Consider the following 25563-nt stretch of genomic DNA (forward strand, 5'->3'; position numbering starts at 1 on the left):
ACTTTTATAGAATTTCCGAAAATTGAATCTAAATACGTAAATAGTCCCTCCCCTGTTCTGTCCCTTAGCCATTTGTTCTTAAAGTCATTTACTTATATTCAATCCTATTTAATAAATTATTATAATATATTGATTTTAATATATCTATATAAACATGTAATTGCATTTCAGTAATAAAATTACTTGCATATTACATTATCATCAAATATTTTCATATTAATGTTTGTCCCGCAGTTTGTGTAAAAAAGTAACTTTCTTACTTATTTAATATTATTATTTTAATAATAATATATTTTAATAATATTTTTTACTATTTTAATAATATTAAAATAGTACGCAATTTTAATAAAATCTGCTTGATAATATAATGTCACATATAAATCATATTAATTTTATATTAATTTCATATTAATTTTATATTAATTTCATATTAATAAAAATTGTATGCTCAAATTGGCAAGCCACAACTAAACATATTGACAATTTTCAATAATCCAATCACTAAACCAATAATGGTAAAGCCAATCCATCGAATGATGTATAAAAGGCACATGCCTAAGTCTGCGGTAGCTGTTTTAAAGATGAAATGTTTGATCAATATTACTCATACAGCACAGAAGCTTGCACCAACATTGCAGCAACGTTGCAACGTTGCAAATTGCAATGCAACAGTACAAAGACATTGCAGAGATATATATCCGCAAAATACCAGCACACTTGTAGCAACATGACATTAATATTTCGGAAACATTGCACAATCACAATTTGTAATTAATTAATATTAATAATTCATTTTATTAAAACATTGGAGTCTTCCTATCCTAACGAGATTCGTCCAAATCTATTCGACCAATGATGTGTGATGACCAGAATCTGAGCTCGGTAATATATCCCTAACAGCACATGATATCATTCGAATATTCTGTACTCGTACTATCAATATACGTACTATAACTAACGTACTGAGAACATATCTGTAATATCATTTATAGTATATTATTTCTCGTTTATTCTCAGGACATGCTTGGAATATCTCTTATAGTATATCATTTCTTGTAAATTCTCAGAACATACTATTTAAGTACGCAGAAGTAGGATCAATCTATAACAACGCCATCTGAGATATACATAACCTCTGTATTGCCGGTACCTGTCTTAGTGCCAAAAAGCCGCGACAGATATTGGCTGTAGGCACATTAAAAATTACATAAAGAAAAAAGGTACCTGTCTTTTCCGTTTTCGCATGGCGTGCCACAGTTTCGTGTTGTCAGTGTCACGTGTTGCTGTCCGTGTAGATTATCCGAGGTAATTATCCTATTTTCTTCTTTATGTATACTTTATTTATCACAAAATAAAAATTAAAAACATATATATACATTGTTTTAATAATATTTTTCGAACACTGTAACAGTTTGTCACGATGAAGTACAAATGCGAGGTTATGTTTTAAAACGTTGACAAGAAATAAAAATTATAATTAATATATAAGTAAAATCTAGCATCTTAAAACAAGTACGTTTGGATTAATTATTTATTTAGTACACAGATTAAACAAGTTTTCATTTATACAATATTAATCTAATGTCTCAATAACCTCCAACATATACATTGCACATTTGTGCTCTGCTTTATCGTGAGCTATGTTTGATACGTGTAAAATAATATTCTCTTTATTATTTGTAATTTTTATGTTGCAGTTTTGCCACTTTTGCAGTTATATAGCCATAAATAAGTCTACTCTCTAAAGTCTGCTCTCTTGTGTAGGCACACGCATTGCTGGGACACAAAGTTTATAGTAACGTAAGTTATATGAAGTCATTATAGTAACGTTTAGATTAATTATTTATTTAGTACACTGATTAAATAAGGGTTTTTATTTGTACAATATTAATCTAATGTCAATATCCTCCAAAATATACATTGTATAATTTCTGCTCTGTATTAGGGAGAGTTATATATATATTTAATACATGTAAAATAATATCTTTATTTGTAATTTTTATGTTGCAGTTTTGCCACTTTTGCAGTTATATAGCCATAAATAATGATGTCATGTGATATTTTGAATGTCTTTAATTGTCAATCATTTGTGTTTGCATTATAAATACATGTACGTGTGCATTATATTCTACACTTTGTAAATAAATAAAATTGATTTATAACATGTAAATAAAGAGTTACAAATTAATACAACCTAAAAAAATCAATATAATCTTTATATATATGAACGCACGTACCTGGCTGTATGATATACTATTTACATACTATACATATTCTGTTCATATACTACAAGATATTACCAGTAGATTCTAAGAACCAGAATAGGCGGACATAGGAACTTTCTCAGCATGTTCTTAGCATATCGTAGTACGTATCTCGAATGTTCTGAGAATATACGCAACATACTGTTGCGATATTCTCAGAACATTCTCAGTATCTACGGCTGCATTCGTTTACGCAGTAGTTAGTGCATCCACTGCGTATCTCATCTGCTGATCACGTGACATAATTTGCCGAACGCACTCCTGCGTGAACGGCTGCGCGTGTGCGGATTGGTGCGGAGTGTTTTGGAGCGCTTCAAATGGGACTTTCGGTTGCGTTTCGGTAAAGCGGCTCGGTACATATCGTTAAGTAAATTTTAGCAATTTTGCGGCAGTAATTTTTAAGATATTTATCCTTTTGTTTAAAGGTTAGTTATTACTTGTTTTTAAATATCTGAGGCACATTTCATTTAAAAATTTAATTTTTAGAATAATAATGGACGTGATATTGAATAATGTTATTCATATCATACGGTAATGGAACTGATCGACAGTGATAGTAGCTCATAGATTCTGATTTATGGTCAGATAGTAAATAATTTAATTATAATTTTAAAACGCTTCCATATTGAACTTGGGCTGCGTTCCGATTTTCCAAATAATTTTTGATTTAGTTGGAACATTTCGAAGTAAAATAAATTCGTGATTTAGATTTATTGGATCAGTATTAGAACATAATTTATTCAAAGTCCGCTATTTATTTACTAGCAGTAAATAACGGAACGCAGCCTTGGTTATTAATTATAATTATAGTTTTGTAGGATCAATTTGCAGAGCTTGTTCTTCACCTTTCTCGTTCTTTATTTTTATAAAATAACTCATTTTCAAGGCAGATCCCATTCATATAGAACCAAGGCTGCGTTCCGTTATTTACTGCTAGAGACCCTCATAATCTCACAACATTTCGTAAACGGTCTGTTCATAAACAAATAATAAACATCTCTATAACATGAAGAGCTCTTAATACAGCATCAATAACACAATAGTGAAACACGTCTCAAATATTATGACAGAATAATTCAATTATATTATACAATTAATAATTTTCAATTCTAAATTATTTAAGAAATACTGTAAACAATTTCCAACATCTTGAGAAAATCGTAATTAATGTTGGTTAATTAATATTGTTTAATTAATATACGAAATGTTGTGAGATTATGGGGGTCTCTATTCGCTGCCAGTACTGAAAATCGGAACGCAGCCCAAGTTCAATATGGAAGCGTTTTAAGGCCGGTATTCATAGTCGGATCTCATATACCAGCCTAAATGGAAGCAGTTTTACGTTCGTTTATGCAACACTGCAAGCAGAGCATCCAGAGCAGTACCTCTGAAGTAGCTGCGCAGATGGGATATATCTCTGCATAAACGAATGACAAACTGCGCTGCAGTCGCTTTCGCAGGCAGAGTAAACGAACAACATCTGCGGCAACCACTGCGTAAACGAACGCACTCTACTTGTGCTGTTAGGGATATGTGCATGCGGTGTTTGTCTCTTTCGACTATCTAAAGAACATGGTGGTTGTATGACGCGAGCATCATTCTAAAAGAAAGTAGTTACGTAAAAGAAAAAGGCAAGTACTTTTTTATAATATTATGTCTAATTATAGCACTTGTGTGCTGTTAATCTTGTATCTATTAATTATAATAGAGAATCACTCTATTTGCCTATCTCACGGTTTATATCACTATAACCTCAAAATTATGGAAATTCATTAGAAAACTGCATATTAATAGTTGTAATATTTTTAATAACTTTTTCTGTTATGGAAGCTGTTCGTGAAATACACAATCATGCCACTGATGCAGAAATTGCTGAATGCATTTCCAAGTAGCTTGCTCAAGCTCCGGTTAGGATTGAGAGATTAAAGTATGTCATTTTACATATAATTCTATACATACTTGCAGTATGTATATTTTTATGTAATTTTATGCTAATATATGAATTTTAATTCCTATTTTATTTTTACAGGCAACATACAAACAAAAACGAAGAAGATTCAATTATTTAATTGAAGGAAAAATATTTTAACATAATTAAAGGAAAAATAATATCTCAAAAAGAGGATTTTTAAGTTTTTTTTATAAAGAACAGTTACTTTTTTTATAACACATAGAGAAAATGTTTATTTCATTTTTTATTACTATTGTTATATTACATATAATTGTCTATTTATGTTAATAAATAAAAATATTTAAAGTATATAATAATGAATAACTATAATTATTGCAAATTCATTACATTGTAATATTATTATGACGTTTCATTGCAATGTTCCGAAAAGCGGACATTTCACATTCCTGCAATCCCATAGCAATGCTGCAGAAACATTTCGCAGTGAATTTGCAATGTTGATACGTTGCGGTGGAAGATTCCTGCAATATATGCAATCTTTGCGTGCTGTATGGGTAAGGGTGGGTTTTCCGAAATTCCACCCCTAACGGGTGAGAAGGGGTAAAATGTGTTTTTATTTAATTCTACACATAATATCGCGGGCGAAGCCCGCGTGACGAGGGATGCTAGTATGTATTATAGGAAACAATGTTTGCCAATGTTTATCTAATTGATAATGTCTACATCATAAATAATAATGTCTAATGATAGACAACGATGGTGATTACCTGTGTGATGAATAATTTGTTTCCACTGAGTAAAATGCAAAAAAGTAAAATTTGAGTTTTACAGATGTCAAATTTTGGTTCGGCTTTTGCGGCAAAAGTTACTTTATTGCATTTAGCAATATACATAAATAATTTTTCTTTGACATGTATCAAGATATCTTTATTAGTTTTTAGAAATTAGTTGGTTGACATATACGCTATGTTATATAATAGAATATATAAAAAACGACACTTTTTCACAGATGCAAAGAATCCTACGATAGAAATGTAGTAAAAATGGCTTTATAATTATGTATACACAAATAAACGAATCCCAAAAATTCTAAATTCCTAAAATTTCCTTTCTGCCAAACATAATTTTATGAACATTAATAAATTCATATGTGTATTTTGCGAATAATATTATATCATATAATATACATTATATAGATTGTATAATATATTATATAATATTAATATAATGCAATATTATATGTATAAGTATAAGATACAATATTAAATATAATGCTGTATTAGAAAATAATATTTCTGTATTTTTATATTAAAATAGTAAGGAAAATAGAATATTATAGTAATTTGGTAGTCATTTATCCTTGGTCATGATAAGCACTAGATTAAACGCTTTTTAAACAAGCTTTTTATTATAGTACGAACGAAGTAGAAAGATATACTTTTTGTAACATTTTACGCTATTGCGTATATATTCCTTCAGATTCCCTTCCTCTACATATGTTGTATTGAATTCCATATTTTCTAATATCATGTCCACAATAATGGCATAAGAAACTGCCAAATCACAATAAATTCTTCTCATTAAGAAATTTTCTAACGTAACTTTGTAAACATCAATATCGCAAATATCTTTTAAGATCTGTATCTGCCGTTTGAGCAATTTTATCTGATTGTCCTTATCTGGCTCAAAATACGCTAAATATTTGTATGTTGTGCTTATATTGTATGCTATTAATTTAGTACTCTCTACAAATCCTATTTTCTTATAACATGTTTTAGTTACTTCAAACCATTTGATGTAATGTAGGAAAACTGATTTAGCATCGTCGCGAGTTGTCACATAATATGTATCAGTGACTTGATTGGTATAGTTATGGATAATTTTTAGATTTTCCTCCAAGTGCGTCAATATCAAAAATTTCACAGATGTTGTAGAAGACATTGATATAGATTTAGCTGCTTTATGAATTGGGAATCCTGTACCAAGTCTAATATACGACATGTTATATTTCGATAAAAATAATATTAGATTACTATAATTACACCACGCTAAAGCTACAGACGCTTTTGTAACATAATAATTTGCATCATGAAAATCTTCAGAGTTATTAGATGTTTCCGCTTTAGAAACTTCTTTGTCATTTAGTTCTAGCATATATTGTGCAGAAGCAATACAATTCCTAGCTTCAGTGAAGGAAAGGCGAAATTTACTCAAGCGCAGAAAGGACGCAGACAATTGACATGCAGCATGAATCCATGCCAAATCTGTTTTCACTGGATTCGCCATCACCATTACTGACTGACGCATTAAAAACTTCTGCATAATATTTACAAGGGTATATGCATCCCATACATTGGAGTCAAATTTCAATATTTCCTCTATGGGTTTCAAACGATTTAAAAGTTCTCTATACAGAGTCATGAAGGAAACCCTAGAGTTTGGATAAAATCCTACTGGTTCAATATCAAGACTAACACAAAGTATATTGATAGGCGCAGGAAATTTTTCTCCGTACTTCGTATATTTGTGACATAACGCGAGCGCTTTATGCAACAATGAATAACATTTCTCTGGTTCATTCAATTTGTGATAAACGCATTCTAATTGTAGAGATGCCCTCAAAACTATCAAAATGGCTCTGCGATCCAATTCTTTTCGATTTAACAGTTCTAAAGATTTCTTCAAATAACTCTTACGTAGTAATAATTTCTTTTTTGTTTCGTGGCGACTCCGCACTATACTCATGTTAGAGTAACATATTGCTAGAGCTATAACATCGTTTACTTTTGACTCTGCTTTATTTATTTTCTTATATAATATACCCATTCTGTCTTCTATTGGTCTCGCTATATCATTTGTCTCCATTTTAGTAAGTCTCGTTTGTTTTTGTGAAATCGCTGCTTTAAATGATGCTGTTAACATTTGCCGAACCTCGTCAAGAAGATCCCACTTATCCACGCACAAGACAGGGTCCGTTTCTGCAAAGTAACAAGAAAACATACTTATTTGTATTGGTACGTACTATACAATCCATCTTAAATAGATAATTTCTTAATGTAATCATACTATGATCTTAAATAGATTAATACATTACCAGGATCATGTTTCGCCGGTATCAATGACTTCAGATGGTCTACGTAATCCGACATGTATTCATTCATTATTGCTTATTGTTGATGTAATGAGGGTTCTTCGTATCAATACGTCAAATCACTTTTGCGTATGGTGAAATCGTCCAATGTGAACAAATCACAAACGGAGAATTACGAGATATACAGAAACAATGTGAATCAGTTCGTCGCGTCCAAATATAAAATACTAATCCGATTAATACTGGAAAAGAATTCTGTTTCTCTTAACGATCTCTACGTTTGCGCGTCTAACGTGACTTCTCTTTGAAAACTGTCGCTATTATTGATACTCTAGGAATTTCTGTAAACACAAAGTGACTTACGTGTTATTGTCGAATGTCTTTGGTTTCAAAGCTGCTTTGTCTTGAAAGGCTTCTATAATAGGTACTTTATACTATTCCTTTAGATCTTTGTTCGAAAAATTAAGTTGGAATGATATGCGATAGAATGCGATTTGAAATGATATTAGAAAAATTATATTATAAAACTGTACACGTTATTTTAATATAATGCGCGCGGAAAACGGATTATAAAATGAAACTGGAAACTTTCATGATTAATGAGACATCTTATATCCAATATCATTAATATCGCAAACACGCAACATCTCGTTTGAAATAGTTTCGAATATCTCTATCACGTATATTCAGATTTATATTATTATAACTTAGATAATAATAATTATAAGTTAGTTAACACTATAGAGTTACCAAGGGGGTCAAATAAATGACTTGTCTGGCATTTTGTTATAATGAGTAGTCATTTTTATTACATCTTAGTTTTCATTTTTGTTAAGTACAACAAAAAGTATATACAAATGCACGTTTGTTTTAACTAACTTGTTCTTGTCAAAACCAAGTGATTGTGATCTCTCCGACAGTAATACTTCTTATTATGCGGAAGCTATCCAGAATGGTATAGTATCATGCATCTAAATTTATAGAATATCAATTATGATTTTAATAAAACTAAATTTATGAAAGTAAAGAATTATTTATGGAAAAAACAAGGAAAATAAAGGAATTAGGAATTCTTAGATTAATTTCATCGTTTAGGATCAAAACACGCAAAATGCTACATCAAGGAAGCACTCTTATATGGGTTACTATCCGGACTATTATTAATTCCGAGTGATCAACAAAACATGTCGCGTGTCTCGCAGAAAATTGGGAAACATTTCTTTGATGTCGAAGAATGCGAAAAGAGACAAAACTCAATCTGATAGGCAGCGATATTAAATATCTTATACAACGCATACACTCTTTATTGCAAACATTTAATTGTTAAAATCCTTGCCTAACATTATTTATAATATTTATAACAATTTTTAATTTTTAATATAATATATGAATAAAAACATTTCTTAAATTCTCGACACATGAGAAGAAAGATATTAATATTTATTCCTATTAACTTAGATTTAAGGGGATCCTAGAGTTGCTAGTGAACTATTTTTTCACTAGCTCTCGTTACAGCGACCGTCCGCTAGCGACATCACCAACAGACTTGAGAATTACCGACATGTCGGGAAGACGTGTGCGCTTCAAACCTCTGAAGCATTTAGATCGTCAAGTGAACTGTAAGCAATTTCCCAACATTATTTCGATAATATGCGGTAATGTTATATGCGGTAACGCACACTTCATTAATATATATATATATATATATATATATATATATAAAAATGAAGTGTTTATATATAGATATATATATATAAAACATTTGTTTTAAATGTTTTGTCATTTGTACTTCCCGTTGCAACTTTTTGTTGTAACAAAAAGGAAATAACACTGTGTGCATTACCGCATACAACATTACCGCATATTATCGAAATAATGTTGGGAGATTGCTTATATATACATACATACATATATATATATATATATATATATATATATATATGTATATACACATATAGATGAAGTGGTTTCATGCATTCTGCGAAATAACATTTTCTCGTCATTATCAAAGAAAACTAAATAAATATATAGACTACTAATAAACATTATATATCATTAACAAATTTTCTATTATATAATATAAAATAAATAATCGCAATTTATAAATAGCATTTTTTTCTTGTATAATTTTTCAAAAATTTTAAAAGTTACTAAAAATATTTGTAGCACACGAAACTATTTGATTGCTAAACTCGTACTATATTTTTTTCATTACATATTGATAATTTTAAAAAGTGGTTATGATTCCATATGGTGTCCCAAATTGCCATGCATAAAAAATCTTCCTTTTTCAATGTAATCTATACTAGTCTATACTCTATACTAATATATAAAGAGGTAAAGTTTGTTCCATTGTTCGGGGTAATCTCAGAAACTACTAAACCGATTTGAAAAAATCTTTCACTGGTGGATAGCTTAGATCTTCCTGAGTAACATAGGCTATGTGCACTCGTCTTACAACTTCTAAAAATGTATGCGTCGTAAAAAAATACGTTCTTTATGCTTTATATTTTCCAAATATACCGAGCGCGCGAAGCGCCAGCTAGTATTTAATAAAGTACATACAAACTGCAGCGGGTTTAGCAATCTTAAATATTTTCGCTACAAATGCGCTACAAATAGTTTTAGGAAACTTTTACAAGTTTGGAAAAATTATACAGGAAAAAAAATGCTATTTATAAATTGCGATTATTTATTTCATATTATATAATAGAAAATTTGTTAACGATATATTAATGTTTATTATTAGTGTATATATATTTATTTATTTTTATTTTATATAGTAACGAGAAAATTTTATTTTGTAGGATGCATGTTAAAACACTTTATATATATACATATATATAAAATATGTATTTTATATATATTAGTATTTATTTTATATAGTTTATATAGTATTTTATATATGTAAAGTACTTTACATAAAATACATATACATACATACATACATACATATACACACACGCGCGCGCGCGTATATGTATATGTATGTATAGGTAGGTAGGTATGTATGTATAAACGTTTATTATATATGTTATATAAAATAATAATGGTCCATATTCAGGACGTGCTTCTAAAGATGTTAGCGCGCCTTTTTGTCGTTCTATCTTTATCATTCAGTAGACATAAAACAAGGATAGAACGACAAAAAAGCGCGCTAACATCTTTAGAAGCACGTTCTGAATATGGATCAATGTATATATCCTTTCGTGACATATAAAATAGTAATATTTTATAAACAGAATAGGCCCCTCCAACGCCTATTCCCGTGAGACGCAACCAATATATTGTCTCGTCTCTCCGATTGCTCATACGAGGCATATGAGCAGTAACGCATTTATTTGCAAGAAGCGTTCGTGTGATTAACGCAAACGCCTCGAGTAATAATGTATTACTACATATATGATATAAAGTCAACGCCACGTATGTGATGCCTTTGAAAATTACGTGATGTGTCAACATCACATATTCTTCAAGTCGGAGAAAGCGTCAGTTTGTTACTTCGTAAAATAGTTACAAAATGACGTTTCATGCTGACATTTTCACGTCATTCGAAATGACATATGACTTTACTTTTTATAGCAGCCCAGGAATTTATACATCTGGCTTTGTTGTACATGCCAGATCACAAATTGATCGCATCTGGCTTTGTTGTACAGTTTTTATGTTGGGAAAAGCGTCAGTTCCTTACTTTGTAAAATAGTAAGAAAATGACGTCTCATGCGTTTCGTGTCATTGGAATATTTTTCCTCGCATGGATCTTTTCCCAACGCTACAGCTGTAGCGAAGGCGGCAGCATAAATACCACATTTCGTACTATGGTTGTGTTTGCACCTTTTCAAAAATTATATTGCTCACGTTTATTAGTGGGAAACGTTTGCGAATATAATCTTTTTCCTTTGCTGCTAATTTGTTATATGTACAGCCGGGTATGCTGTCATACACATGCAGTTTGGAACCGTCAAAGAAAATGCACCGCCAATGATCGGTACAATATTCCCTCTAATTATTTGAATGCTCATGTCGCTATTACTAGCGTCAATGAGTTGAGGAGATTCCAGGTACTGCACGCTTTGTGTCTCGAAAGGAGACGTCTCTCTGACGATGCGTAAAAATGCATCTAAAAAGATTCATCAGTCACTTTGCTGTGCAGAGGTAAAATATTTTGCTCCAGCAAAGAGAGAGGAACATTTGTCTCGTCGAGAGTGTTTTTAATAATTCTTGCATCTTCTTAAAAATTGTATTGAGTAATAGTGAACGATATAAGTTAAAATAAAGGTGATACTTGTAATTGTGACGCGTAGCGTGGCATATTAATAGGTGTAGCGTCTCGCGCAATCATGGGTTTCAGTTTGTCACGGGTTCGATTCCTGGTATATGTGTTTTTTTTATTAAACAATGTACGTATTATGCTAATATACAAGAGATATTTGTCATATTATATGAAGTTTTAAAATCATATATACATGATTGCAAGTGTAAAGAATGACCCGGTAAAAAATTTTTCATATATCATATCCTATAAAACTGTACGTAATTATATAGAAACATATAAAATTATGTATCAAATATGTCCATATATGTCCATACATACTTCTTTTCTCTTGTATAATTTTTGATCACATATATGTAGAACAAATAATAAGAAAAATAATTGAAAAATAAGTAGAAAAGTAATTTGCGCATTGTCTTTTTGTAAAATTGTGATTTTGTATAATTGTGAGATAATATTTTATACATCATCATATATAACATATATAACATTTCTATATATAGAAACATGTTATATATGATTATATATGATGATGTATAAAATATTATCTCACAATTATACAAAATCACAATTTACAAAGAAATGCAAATTATTTTTATTATTTTCATTATTTTTTATTATTTTTACATATATGTGATCAAAAATTATACAAGAGAAGGGAAATATGTATGGACATATATGGACATATTTGATACATAATTTTATATGTTTCTATATAATTACGTACAGTTTTATAGGATGATATATGAAAAATTTTTTACCGGGGACTGACGAATGCATACATGATCTATTTTTAATTTTGATTTCCTCTTTATGCATCTCGTATATGTATCTCGTTACATTTATGTGAGAAAGTATTATTGCTTCATATATAAAGAAAAAATTATGGTATGTAATACATGATTAATAAAATTCATATAATATAATAAATATTCCTAGCATATTAGCATAATATAATAAAAAAAGGATATAGATCAGATACATATTAAAAAATACATTTATACAAAAAAACATATATAATAGTATTTGTGTATTACATACTACATACTTTCATTGAATATATGTACAAAGCAACACTTTTTCACTTTCAAGGGGAGGTCGCGAGCTGGGGCACACGGAATTAAATAATTTTTTTATGTTGAATAAAATGTATGTCTGTACGTACAGCATACGTACAAACATACGTTTTACTCTTGGCCCTGATTTCACGCAAATCGTATGCATCAAAAGTTTTGCAGAAACGTATCTTTTTTTACTACGCGCGAAAACTTTCTTTTAAAAGCGTCCTTAATAATCCTTAATTCTATCCCGAGTCGGGGTCATTCATATTTTGTACGTACAAAGTGCATAAAGTATTGTATTGTAGAAAATATAAAGCATATGCTGGTGCGAGGGCCAGAGGCGCGTATCGCGGCACTGATGCCGGCACGGTTCCGTATTCCACATTTATCATTGCCGTAGCCGTATCGTCCGTCGCGTTGTTGCCACAATTTGCTTTTTTCCTTCTGGATATGTGGCAACGCCGGTCCCAGCGCCCGAATACGCGCCCGTCGAGGGGACATATCGAGTAGCGCCATCTCTCGCAATATCGAGCAACTAATCTTGTAGTCTGCATGACTCTTGGCCATGATTTCTAACCCAGATGTATGTACCAAATTTTCAAAAACGCTTTTCTTTTCTCTTACGCTTCTAAATTCATTTCTAAAAGCTGCCTCATATTCGTTCATTCTGTCTTCATTCAAAAGTGCCTCACTTTTGTGCGTACAAGCTGCCAAACTTTTATATTAAGGAAATCATTTTACGAAGTTAGGTCAAAGCCTGTAAGAAAACTGTAAGTTAAAAATTTTTCTTTATTTTTTATATAAAATCAAGCACTTTTGAATGTATTTCAGTATGTACTTTTATCGTGGAGAAGGATTTTCCATTCTGTAAAACCAATAAAGAGTAAAGCGTTTACAAAAAAAGTCACTAGATTTCGGTATTACTAGCAACTCCAGGATCCCCTTAATTTAACATTTATATATTTGTACTTTTGTACAATTTGTAAAAGGTGAAAAACTTTTATTGTACTTGTTATGTTATGCATGAAGCACACATTACCTGATTATATTTTAGAGTAAAACGAGTTACATAACATACTATGTTGCAATTTATCGTACAATTAGAAGTTTCAGCATAGCAGTAACTATATCTGTAGTTCTAAGAACTTGGGAAATTAATCTTCAAGTCGTAATTATAAATTTAGATTAATTCTTCATATAACTTTCCTAGAAATTTAAAAAAGTTTACTTCTGAGTTGAAATAGTAATATTTAGAACTAACTTTTTAACGTTCTTAATAATTCATTTACATAATACTAAACTGTTTTTATTTGTATTATCGCAATCTCCGTCGCTCACATTCTTCGCGACAGCGCCGAATCCATCTTTTCAGCTCTCGTTCGCGTGCCCTGGTCCTACGAGGGCTTTGTCTCCTCACCTGTCTGTATACACTATCTTCCGTATCTGTATCCTCCTCTTCTTCCATTTTGTCGTCCTCTTCTTCTTTTTCTTCGTCCTCTTCTTCCTCTTCTTCTTCATCATCTTCAGCATCTTCATGACGCCGACCATTCCGTCGATCCCAAACAACGTGAATACGATCAGGCAATCGTTTCCTCAAATGTGTATCTCGATCAACTTGAGCTACACGAGTATCGCAAGTGCAGTCCAAATCGTCCTCCGTGGTAGTCTCTTCGTCATTCTCATCCGCACGTTTCACTGTTCGATCCTCTATCGTGTCTTTTTTCGTGCATTTCTAGGTGAGAAATGCACGGTGTTCTTACAATTTCTCTGGATGGTCCAGAGATCGGGCTTAGAAATTCATCACGTTGCTCTATTTTGCGTGTTTTGGCGACATCACGTCGATGATCATCTCGAACACTTGGAATATCCTCACAATTGCAAACTGATAATCTTTTAGAATTAATTTCTCTGTCGCAATAGTCAGCATTATCTATTTCGTTGGCTTCCAGCAAACACAAAGTAACAGTAACAGTAACATAACTGTTAGTTATAATTTCCCACTCATTAATATAAATACAACATAACGTACGTGTTATGTAGCAATTACATTATTGAGTGGGAAATTATAACTAACAGTTATGTTACTGTTACTTGGTGTTTACTGGGCTGATATTCTGGTTGAATGAAGAATCGGTCCTGCTATTCGATCTTCAAGCCGGTCGACGACAAAAGTTCTTCTGAGAGATTCCTCGCGCGGCAATATTGGCGGAATTCGTTTGCAAAGGCATCCGTTTCCGTGATTATTGACGCTTTTCCGTTCCTTCGACGTTTCGTCTATCGCCACAGAAGTGCGGCCTGTACAATCCAAACTACAGCCATTCTGTTTTGTTGAACGAGCAATGGGACCGATCCAGTGATACTCATTGTCCAATAATTTTATTACAAATCTGTTAGAAAATAATAATTAACGTTGTTAATTTATTTTAAATAATGGAAATTTTGTAAGAATGCTGAACAAGAAAAATTACAATCCGTTAGTATTAAAAGCAATTGAAAGCATTTGGCATAATACGCTTAAAGTATGATAAAAGATGCCTGTATGTTTGTTAATCTGTCAATGGAAATTATTATTCCGAAGTTTTAAACCAATTAGATACTGAAGAGAAGGAGATGGCTATTATAAGTTGTATCAGAATTCTCTGACTGCATCTCTCAAACGCTACATTCTCCTGAAACAATTTGCATTATATATTGGCACGATACACGCCATACAAGTTCGCTGTACGTAATTAACGCCGTAACCGAAATCGGTCAATAGACCTATGCACGGCCTGGAAACGAGATAGACTACACAATAGCAATGTAGTTGCCTTGAAACTCAATATCCTCACACGCGAGAGACGTCCTTTCTTTCTCCTCGCTATCTGACCTTCGACTTCTGGACAAGATTAGTTTCTCTTAAGTTGAAAACCAACCCTTGGGAACAGACCTGTCTCAGCGCGGTCCGCACCTGTGCATAAAGATCGCTGTCGCTGCGATAATTCGCCCGGATATGATCGACGATCTCCTCCGTGGTGGATGTGAAAGACTGGTCGACGTCGCGTTGCAGCGAGCGCATCGCCTCCATTACGCGTAGCGAGAACCTCAACGAATTTTCCACGGCGCAATTGCATTGTCGGGGTAGTAAAAGAAAAATACGTATTATTATTGATAGTACGCCAAAAATTTAAGATTCTATTTTTTATGTGATAATTTTCATATAAACAAGGTTTTCTGATCTCATTAACAAATAGAAAGAAAACTTTATGATAAAACGTTATTGTACGTGTGTGCGACTAAAAGATTATTTTCTTTATATAATTTACTTCTTTAATCGTATTTTCTGCAATCTCCCGGACAAGCTTCAGATCGTGTCTCGTTGAAGTTGTCCTCCTGATCTTCGTTTAGAATTTCATTAACTATAGCATTGACCTTTTTTTCGTTCTTCTAATATTCCTCATTCTTCCATAAATTTGAAGAAACTACAAATATTCACGATTATTATATAATATATGTAAATATTTCTGAATTACATGTATTAAAGTTGAGAGTTTTAGTCGTAACGTTTCCGGGTATGTCGATAATGGATCTTTCTTTCTTAAAACAAACGAGAATCGAAAAGAGAAAAATGAGAAATTCTAAATGTTTGAAATGTATAGTATACGAAATACTTTTAAATGTGTAATTTATACATTTTTTATTGAATTCCCTTAGAGGATTGACTTGTGCTTTTCTTGAGAATAGAGGAAGACGCCAAAACCGACATACCATTTTGGTTATCTTTTACCTTATTTATCATTCTGAAGGTTTTCTCGTACCTTAAAGCTCGAAATAAAAATTTGCGTACACATATACTAGAGACTGCCTCCTATTATTTTTTTTATAACATCGTTTCTAGATTTTAAGAAACTAAACGTTTTTCTAAGACACACGAAAAGTGAGCTCTGAGGAATTGGGCACCAAAACTGACACTACTATTAAAAATTATGAAATATGTTAAAAACTATGATAATATATTTAGATAAATAGTCAAAATAACATTAAAAAAATCAATGAAATTTTTATTTTAACCATTTATCCAAAAACTTTGTATAAGTTGTATAAATTTGTAAGAGTTAAACTGTAAAATCCGGGTCTATAATGTCTATATTATGAACTTCAAGTTTTTTCTAAGATAGCAGAGAGAGTTCAACAAAAAGAATTCATTTGTCATGTCACCAATTCTGAATTCATTTTCAGATGCAAACAGAATAAAAAAGATGTTCTGGAGAGTAAAAGAATTTTTTTCCATCTTAAAATGAACTTAGAATTGGCGACATAAAAGTGAATTCTTTTAGAACTCTCTCTGCTATTTGGGTTGTGAGCAATAAGCTAAAAATAGTTTTTCGAAGAAATAGTGCTTTATTGAGTCAAAGTTGTAGAAATAAAATCTGACAAAGGTACGTAAAGCGGATTCTACAATGAGTATTTAAGACAGAAAATTTAAACTTTAATCTTTTAGCTGTACGAAATTGACCAATCACAGTCGAATGTGAAAACAAATCGATTGTGTAGAATCCGCTTAAAATGCAATTTACAGCGGACATACTGAACACATTCTGGGTCTCCATAGTTTGTTCTTACATGAAGATCGTCTTAAGAATGATCATAAGATAGTATTAGAATCGTTTCATTAGCTAATGAGCACCTTAAAATAAATATTTGACTCGATAGAAGGCGTACAAAGCTTGTAACGTAGACCAAGCAACTATTTATTCAAAATTACAATCAAATAATGTTTGTGGAGCTTCAGCAAGCAGAAAAACGATGTTGCGGTTGGAGGAGTACATTTGCCATATAAAACGGAATTCGCACTCAGCCTCAAACGAGGCCGGATTCTGTGTTAGATTGGCGTGATCGATTAATACGCGTTAATACCGCTTATTATCCTCGCATAGCGAGCACAAGGGAAACATCAGCGAGCCGTTATTTCACATTTCATCCACTCGCACAAACATGGATCAAAATAAATACGAGGTGTTTGCAAAAGGTCGTAAGGACACAAATATATAGCAACTGAGGAAATCCTTTCCTTTAAACTACTGTTTAGAATTTGAAGTGTTGGCAGTACTCGATCATACCCGGTCGATGGTTGACAATTCCGAATACAGTGTCACATTTAACACGAGTGAAGATGCCTCCATCCGAAATCAATAGAGGTGTGCTTCGCCAACGCATTTTGTATTATTATGAGTGACACAAGAGTACTGAAAAAAACTACAAGTCTGATTTGTGAGGAGTATAGAAAGAATGTACTGCCCCTTAGTGTCTGTAAAACGTGGTTTAAAAAGTGTGAGTCGGGTGTTGATAAAGCTTACTTATACTCACCGAATGCAACTACAAGCGAAGTGTGTTGAAATTTGATTATTTCCCTTTACAAATGTGCGAGATAAGGTATAAATAAATGTGTTCAGTATTTCAATAAACAAAAGAAAATGTATATATATATAATTACGAAAAATATGTAACAATACATTCAAACAGTTTCAAATAATTATATATCAATCACATACAAATAAGCAAGAAAATATACGTGTGAACCTCAAAGTCACAAGAAAAGAAGATACAAAATTAGCCAATGCTTTGTTCAAGCAAAGAATCTCATAAATCAAATTAAAGAAAAATTTCTACTCATCCGATTGATTCCGTGACTTCCAGATATCAGTCGCCTTTTTCGTTTTTCAGATCTGTGCACAAATCCGCCTTATTCTATATCGGTAAACTATTCGCCAGTAACTATCCGCCAGTGGATCCACTTATTTGTTCGCTCGCTCAGTACGTTCGCTCGCTACAACGGTCGCGTGAGAAAAAGGGTCGAATACATCGCTACGCGTCTCGTCGTGCCGATATTTGTCTATCGATATTTGATGCCCGAATCTTCCCGAGACAATTGGGCAGAATTAGCGCGAAGTTTAAACTAGTTTTCTCAACAAAGTGGAAGTATTGTACAACAAGGACCGGTCCCAATCACAACAGAAGATCGCAGACAGGCTTGGACTTTCTAGAATAACAATATGGAGACATTTGAAAGAACTAAAAGAGAACGGACAGATAGAAAGACAAATTAAAACTAGAACCAAAGTGGAAGCATTGTACAACGCGGATCGGACCCAAACACACAAGACGATCGCAGAGAGGCTTGGACTTCCTGAAAAAACAGTATTGTATCATGTGAAAGCACTAAGAAAGAACGAGCTAGAGATAGAAAGACAAAGTAGAAATTATAGAAGCGAAGTGGGAGAATTGTACAACGCGGAACCGTCCGGAACACAACAGGTCGTAAACAGGCTTGGAATGTCTGGCTCAACAGTATCGTATCATGTGAAAGCAATAGAAGAAAACCGGGAAAAAGAAACACAAGATGATGAGGTAATATGAGCTGATGCTTTTTTATCTCACGTGTGATTCTGTGCGCAATTTTTTACCTTTTTAATTTTAGGAGTATATAGATGTATAGACGACCTCGGATACAGATGAAGACAATAATACTCTCGGTTGGTCGCGTACCTGACAAAGTGCTCACTTCATAAGTACAGTGAGCGACTGCTTCCTTTTTACTCGGAGACTTGCGGCACTTGTCAGCAATGGTTGAATAAATTAACAAACTGTTAGCGTAATATACTTTTTGTAACATTTGGAAATGTTAGAAGAATTTACATGTCTCTGCTATTTATTATAAATGTTTAATTAATGACATATATTTTCTGACACTCTTAACTGTCGGTTTCTCATGTAGTTCTTCGCAAATAAACGTTTAATAATTAACGTGCTTTTAACAACGAAAAGCAATAAAAGCGGACCGGCAGAAGGAAAGACAAGATAAACAGAGCGAGTAAAATAAAATAAAATCATGTAATAAGTTGCCTAGAATTAATGTGAGAGATTTGCACAGTTGTTTTTTGTGCCGAATTTTCCTAAGTCACTGATTCACGTACACACATAAAGGAAAATATATCTGTAGTTTCGTAAATATTTCATATAATAATGTATGTTTGCTGGCTTTTGATATACTTTAAGGTTGTAACAACTATTAATGAAGCATTTAAAATCATAACATACATTAAAATACAAACGCACTTACGCGAACTCACTATTCAGGTTTGCTGTTATATTTTTAAATTAATCAACTATTTTGTATACCACTTTTGCACATTTGTAACTTATTTTTTGTTATTTTGTTAATTCAACTTTGAAAACTTGTATAACTCTTAATTTTTTACTTGCTTCACTGATTCTAAACAAGTACGTTATACACATTGTAATACATCTTGCAAAACTAACAAAGATAATACTAAAGATAATATTAACAAAATTATATCCGCTGGCATATATATCGTCATATTTATATCATGTACATATACCTTCGTTCTGGTTACTACGATCTGAAACACGTTTGTCGCTAGTACTACTATGTTTTACTAAACAACATGTAAATAATTTTTTGTATTTACATAATTGACTATGAAGCTTCTTCTTTCTCTGTACAAATAAATCGTCGCACCTGCACTTTAAGAAATATTCATAGTTTTAACTTACAAAAGTATCCACATACACATTACATAATCGAAAATATGAAATATTTCTGATAAAAAAAGATCATTTCAATATTTCAAAAAGACGAAGTTAGTACAGTAAGAACAAAGCATTCAATCTCTTTGAAAAATATTCACATGTTAATATTTTTTTATACCAGTCGCATTTTGGCCGCATTAGACTATAATTTCGTTTTAAAAATATGTTCAGAAAATATGATAAGTATGGAGTAAAATGTATGTAGATACTAGTTCATCAAGAAAATAGTGCTAAAAGCCAATACAATTCTATATCTGTACAGAAAAATGTTAAGTATTTATAAACCCGTCAAATTAATTATTACGGATAAATATATTGACCATATTGTACTTTTATTGTTTCTTTTTATTAGATATAAAGTTTATTAGATTATAAAGTCAATCGATCCAGTTCAATAACTACATTTATTCTTTGCGGCATTTTCGCGATGACGAGATTTTTTAGCTAATTTAAATCTCTAATCCATAAATTAAAAAATTTTAATAAAAACGTTGAGCGTGATTCTAAAACATCGTATGATAGCTATTCTACATGGACGACATCTCATAGTTTATCTCACGTAGATGTAGATTATTACAGTTTATGCATAGATGCACAATCCTGCCAATTATAAATTACCAAATCTTCCTTCTGTATCACCGAGCGATAAAATATAGATGTAAATACCAACGAGGTGAACATATTGTACCAATTTATAATCTTTTAAAATTTAGTTATTCTTATAAAAATTCCGTCAAGATCTATAAAAAGAACTTCAGTTTAGCGTTTCTTTCAGTTTTACTTTTTTTTAGTTTTATGTATTTTTTGTTTTATTCAATATTTTTACGAGACGTCAAAAACAACACTTTTCTTATATTTTTTTATATTCTTTTATTGTATCCAAGCACGATCATAGTAAACAAGTGGAAATAATTATAGAAATAGACAAAATGCGAGTTCCTAATAACCGTTAACCTAAATTTTAATTTTTTCTGTGAAATTATGTGATATTTAATTTATAACAATCATATTCCATATTGTCTTGACATGACTGAATATTGGAAGTTTTATCCTTCTGTAGATCCACATAAATATATTGTAGTCTATTTCACAATAGAAATAGGTTGAGTTACTTTAAGTTGAGATCTTCTTTTATCGTAAAACTATTCAACTTTTGCAAAAATTGTACATTATCCGCTTTTCTCTTACATTTTATTCTTTCTCTCTCTCTCTCTCTCTCATTTAACTCGTACTAAATTCATACTAAACTTTCATAATAATCATTAAATGACAGACAAACTCATAGATCAGCTATCTCAGCACAAAGTGGAGAAGACTGTTTTTGCCAACAGGATATTCAGAAATCGACGGTATTTGATTTAGTATACAAATATTTACGAAAATGCGCCGATCGGGACGTGAAATGGAAGCAGCGAAACTGCGCGTGTAATCAATTTCAAAAGCAACATGCGTGAAGAAAGGATATTCAAAAACGAGATGTACCGATACCGCGCGTCAATTTCCATCAAATCTTTGATGACAACGACGAGCAGTTTAAGTCATGTAAAAATAAATGTGCTAACAAGATAGTTAGGAAGAAAAGAAGATGTATAATGTAATTAATCGTCGGTAGTGCTAGTGTTAAGTTAGATAACTTAAATAAGTTAGATGTATATCTAATGATATCACACTTCGGTTACGTTCATGAAATTTAAATATAAAAATGGAAAATAAATGTAAATTGAAAATAATTGTAAATGTAGATTGTGCAATATTAATTCAATTTTAAATTATATTATGGACAGGTTATATAGTATGTTTCGATGTCTGATTAAAATAGATATCGTATTTTCGTGTAAAAGGAACGTTTATTTGTGTCATATTGTTATGCACTTACGAACTAGAACTCACTTATAGGAAAGAAACGGTTGTTATTTTTTGATCGGCAACGCCTAGGATGCCCTGAGCTAATCCTGCGGTAATTAATTGGCAGTCAGCAACGTGTAGGAGGCCCGAACATCTGATCCGATCGTATATGCACTGACCCACTTAGGCAAGTGAAATATCACTGATGTTTGTAATGACCGAGAAAATCGTACGCTGGTCGCTTCACTCAATTCGTTACTTCCGGAACATCTACGATGAAAATTCCTCTCCAGTCCTCTCTTCACCCCTTTATACATATAGTAAAACGAAGAACAAACAACTCGTTTCTTTTTGATGATTACTAAACTGACGGTCTGCGCCTGGAAACCGCGTGATGAGATCAAGAAATCGCCTATGTAGAAGCCCGATCGCCATCCTTAATAGAATATCGGCTATCATATGTATGTGCATGCGTTATTAAATGTATGTGAACAATGAAAGGAAAGTATAAATCGAGAGAGATGACAAACAAAGAGAAAGAGAATATATATATATATATATATATATATATATATATATACCTATAAAGATATCTGTATAATTTTATATTTTTGCTGTTTTTTTATCGTGCACGATTATTTGAGTTCTATACGTAACAGCTTATATCTATTAACAGATAACACATCAAATATAATTTTAGTACACAATTATGAGTATTACATATATTGTATCAGTCAAGAAGTTCGGTTCAATTATTAATATCAGAATGCCATATACATGTAATATAGGAAACAATATTGATAGTCTCTACATTGTAGATATAATGTCTAATGATAGACAACGATGGTGATTACTTATTTCATGAATAGTTTGTTTCCACGAGTGCAAAAAAGTAAAATTTGAGTTTTACAGATATCAAAGTTTGGTTCAATTTTTACAGCAAAGGTTACTTAATTGCATTAAACAATATACATAAATAATTTTTCTTTGACATAAATCAAGATATCTTTCATATTAATTGATTGACATATGTATACGCTATGTTATATAATAGGATATATAAGAAAACGACAATTTTTGACAGATGTAAAGAAGTTTACGATAAAAATGTAGTAAAACTAGCTGAACAGGTATGTATATACAAATCACCTAAAAATCTAAATTCTTATAAGTTGCTTTCTGCCAAACATAATTTTATGATCATTAGCATTACAATAGAGTCATGTGTATTTTACGTACAGTATATCATATAATATAATGCATATTGTATAACATTATATTATATAATACTAATAAGTAACACTACCCAAGTGTCACACGCCGATTTTGATAAGCTTTGAATATGTTGTTGTCTAGGTCAAAATATGAGATACATATTTTTTTATATCGGCCCGTTTTGCCATTAAAGGGGGAAACACCCTCTTGAAAAAAATCGGGTTTTATATTTCTTAGCCAATAAAAATTATGGATTCTAATGTACTTTATAACAGTGCAATCAGATTTATAAGAAATGTTAGTATATATGCAATTATAGAGAAAAAGCAAACAAATTTAGAAATATTGAAAAAAATAAAAAAAGTAAAATTTTCTTGTCAGCTCTACATTGACCATTTCTGGGTCCGGCAGAGGGCGAGAACCTGACTTATTTTGTTAATTAAAAGTAATCCCCCGACTTCATTGTTATCTCTGTGCGAAAAAACTGTTGCCAGGAGTAACTAGCGTATTAAATACGAGAATACGGACGGGGCACGTATGTAGCGATATAGAGGTACTTTTAGCTTATTTTTGAAAAATGCGTTTTCAGAATATGACCTTATCATATATGGTTGAATTGTCGTTAAATATGCTTGAAGTTTTGCTGAAAGATAAATTTTAAAATTTTCAAAAATTGTGGAGGGGGAAAGGAATTTCGAAAAATATGACATTTTCGAAAAATCTGATTGCACTGTTATAAAGTACATTAGAATCCATAAAACTTTTACTTGAAACTTTTTCTTATATGTTTTATTGTTTCGACAGTATTCGCTAAGAAATATAAAACCCGATTTTTTTCAAGAGGGTGTTTCACCCCATTAATGGCAAAACGGGCCGATATAAAAAAATATGTATCTCATATTTTGACCTAGACAACAACATATTCAAAGCTTATCAAAATCGGCGTGTGACACTTGGGTAGTGTTACTTATAAGTATAATGCAATATATCATTTAGTAGTGCATTATATAATAAATTCATATAATATTATAGTATACTATGAATATAATGCAATAGTTTAAGAATATAAGATACAATATTAAATATAATGCTGTATTAGAAAATAATATTTCTGTTTTTATATTAAACCAAGAGGAAAAGCCTGTCTACGCCAGGTAATCCCTGGATCGAAATTAAAGATTTCAAGAATTTTCCCATTACCTGGGGGTGAACCCCTATCACCATGCGAAATTTGGTGTTTCTAGCATGTCGGGAAGTACCCGATCAATTCAACGACAGACAGAATAGGGATTATATATACAGTGCTGGCAAAAAGTTCCGGAACGGTTAAAAATCTTGGAAAATAATGATTTAGTGGAAAAATGTTTCAAACAAAAAGTATAGGGCTTAAAAAAATCTATTAGATGATAAATATTTGACCTTGGTATGACCTTGGAAAGCCCGGTCATGGTCAACATAAAAATCTTAAATGAAAACCCCTATTTTTTATTACATATTCTTGTAGCTTAGCTCGAGAGCTTTTCGAAACGCTATAATAAGTTTTTTTTCTCTTACGTACTTTTTGACTTATAAGTCTTGAAGGTTACACAGTACCGCCGGCATTAGAATTCCCCAAGGTGTACCGCGTGGAGGTTGCACGGTCGGATTTACACCTCTTTTGTGTGTGTGTGTGCGTGTGCGCGTGTGTGCATGTGCATGTGCGTGCGTGCGTATATGTGCGTGTATGAGTGTGTGTGTGTGCGCGCGCGCGTGTGTGTTCTTCATAAAACTAACTTTATAAAAATAGTTTATACTCGTATGTACGAACAACGGCATTAATACCATCCGAAAATACGTGTGACGCACACTAAGAAATCGCGTCACTTATAAACTTTCTTGCGTATAGGTGAGGTGTTCCGATAACTATTTTGCTCGCTCGTGTTTATCTCACCTACCGGCATTGTGTAAGCGACCCGATCGTTGTGTGCGATCACATGGGTATTCGGACGGCATTAATGCCGTTGTTCGTACATACGAGTATAAACTATTTTCGTGAAGTTAGTTTTATGAAGAACACACACGCGCGCGCGCGCGCACACACGACACACACGCACACACACACGCGCGCGCGCGCACACACACACACACACACAAAAGAGGTGTAAATCCGACCGTGCAATCTCCACGCGGTACACCTTGGGGAATTCTAATGCCGGCGGTACTGTGTAACCTTCAAGACTTATAAGTCAAAAAGTACGTAAGAGAAAAAAAATTTATTATTGCGTTTCGAAAAGCTCTCGAGCTAAGCTACAAGAATATGTAATAAAAAATAG

General features: G+C 32.0%; 1 protein-coding gene and 2 long non-coding RNA genes across 5 annotated transcripts; 2 read left to right on the top strand and 1 right to left on the bottom strand.

The window, feature by feature from the left end:
- Positions 1 to 991: 991 nt before the first annotated feature.
- Positions 992 to 21487, top strand: LOC105287169. Of its 3 annotated transcripts, XR_003406805.1 has the most exons (5): positions 993 to 1305; positions 1698 to 1800; positions 2011 to 2604; positions 20397 to 20402; positions 21477 to 21487. It is a non-coding gene; the product is annotated as an uncharacterized LOC105287169 (long non-coding RNA). The 3 variants fall into 3 exon arrangements; XR_003406804.1 differs by lacking the exons at positions 20397 to 20402; positions 21477 to 21487 and adding an exon at positions 3586 to 3870 and having other exon boundaries at positions 992 to 1305; positions 2011 to 2617; XR_003406806.1 differs by lacking the exons at positions 20397 to 20402; positions 21477 to 21487 and adding an exon at positions 3586 to 3870.
- Positions 5444 to 9260, bottom strand: LOC105287365. The gene is made up of 2 exons (XM_011352913.2): positions 7271 to 9260; positions 5444 to 7154 (listed from the first exon to the last, which is right to left on the bottom strand). Exons 1-2 carry the CDS (start codon positions 7335 to 7337, stop codon positions 5569 to 5571), a joined length of 1653 nt encoding a protein of 550 aa, XP_011351215.2. The 5' UTR covers positions 7338 to 9260; the 3' UTR covers positions 5444 to 5568.
- Positions 17489 to 20135, top strand: LOC105281977. The gene is made up of 2 exons (XR_894404.3): positions 17489 to 18988; positions 19059 to 20135. It is a non-coding gene; the product is annotated as an uncharacterized LOC105281977 (long non-coding RNA).
- Positions 21488 to 25563: the final 4076 nt, after the last annotated feature.

Source organism: Ooceraea biroi, chromosome 7 (genome assembly GCF_003672135.1).
Source record: "Ooceraea biroi isolate clonal line C1 chromosome 7, Obir_v5.4, whole genome shotgun sequence".
Classification (NCBI taxonomy): Eukaryota; Metazoa; Arthropoda; class Insecta; order Hymenoptera; family Formicidae; genus Ooceraea; species Ooceraea biroi.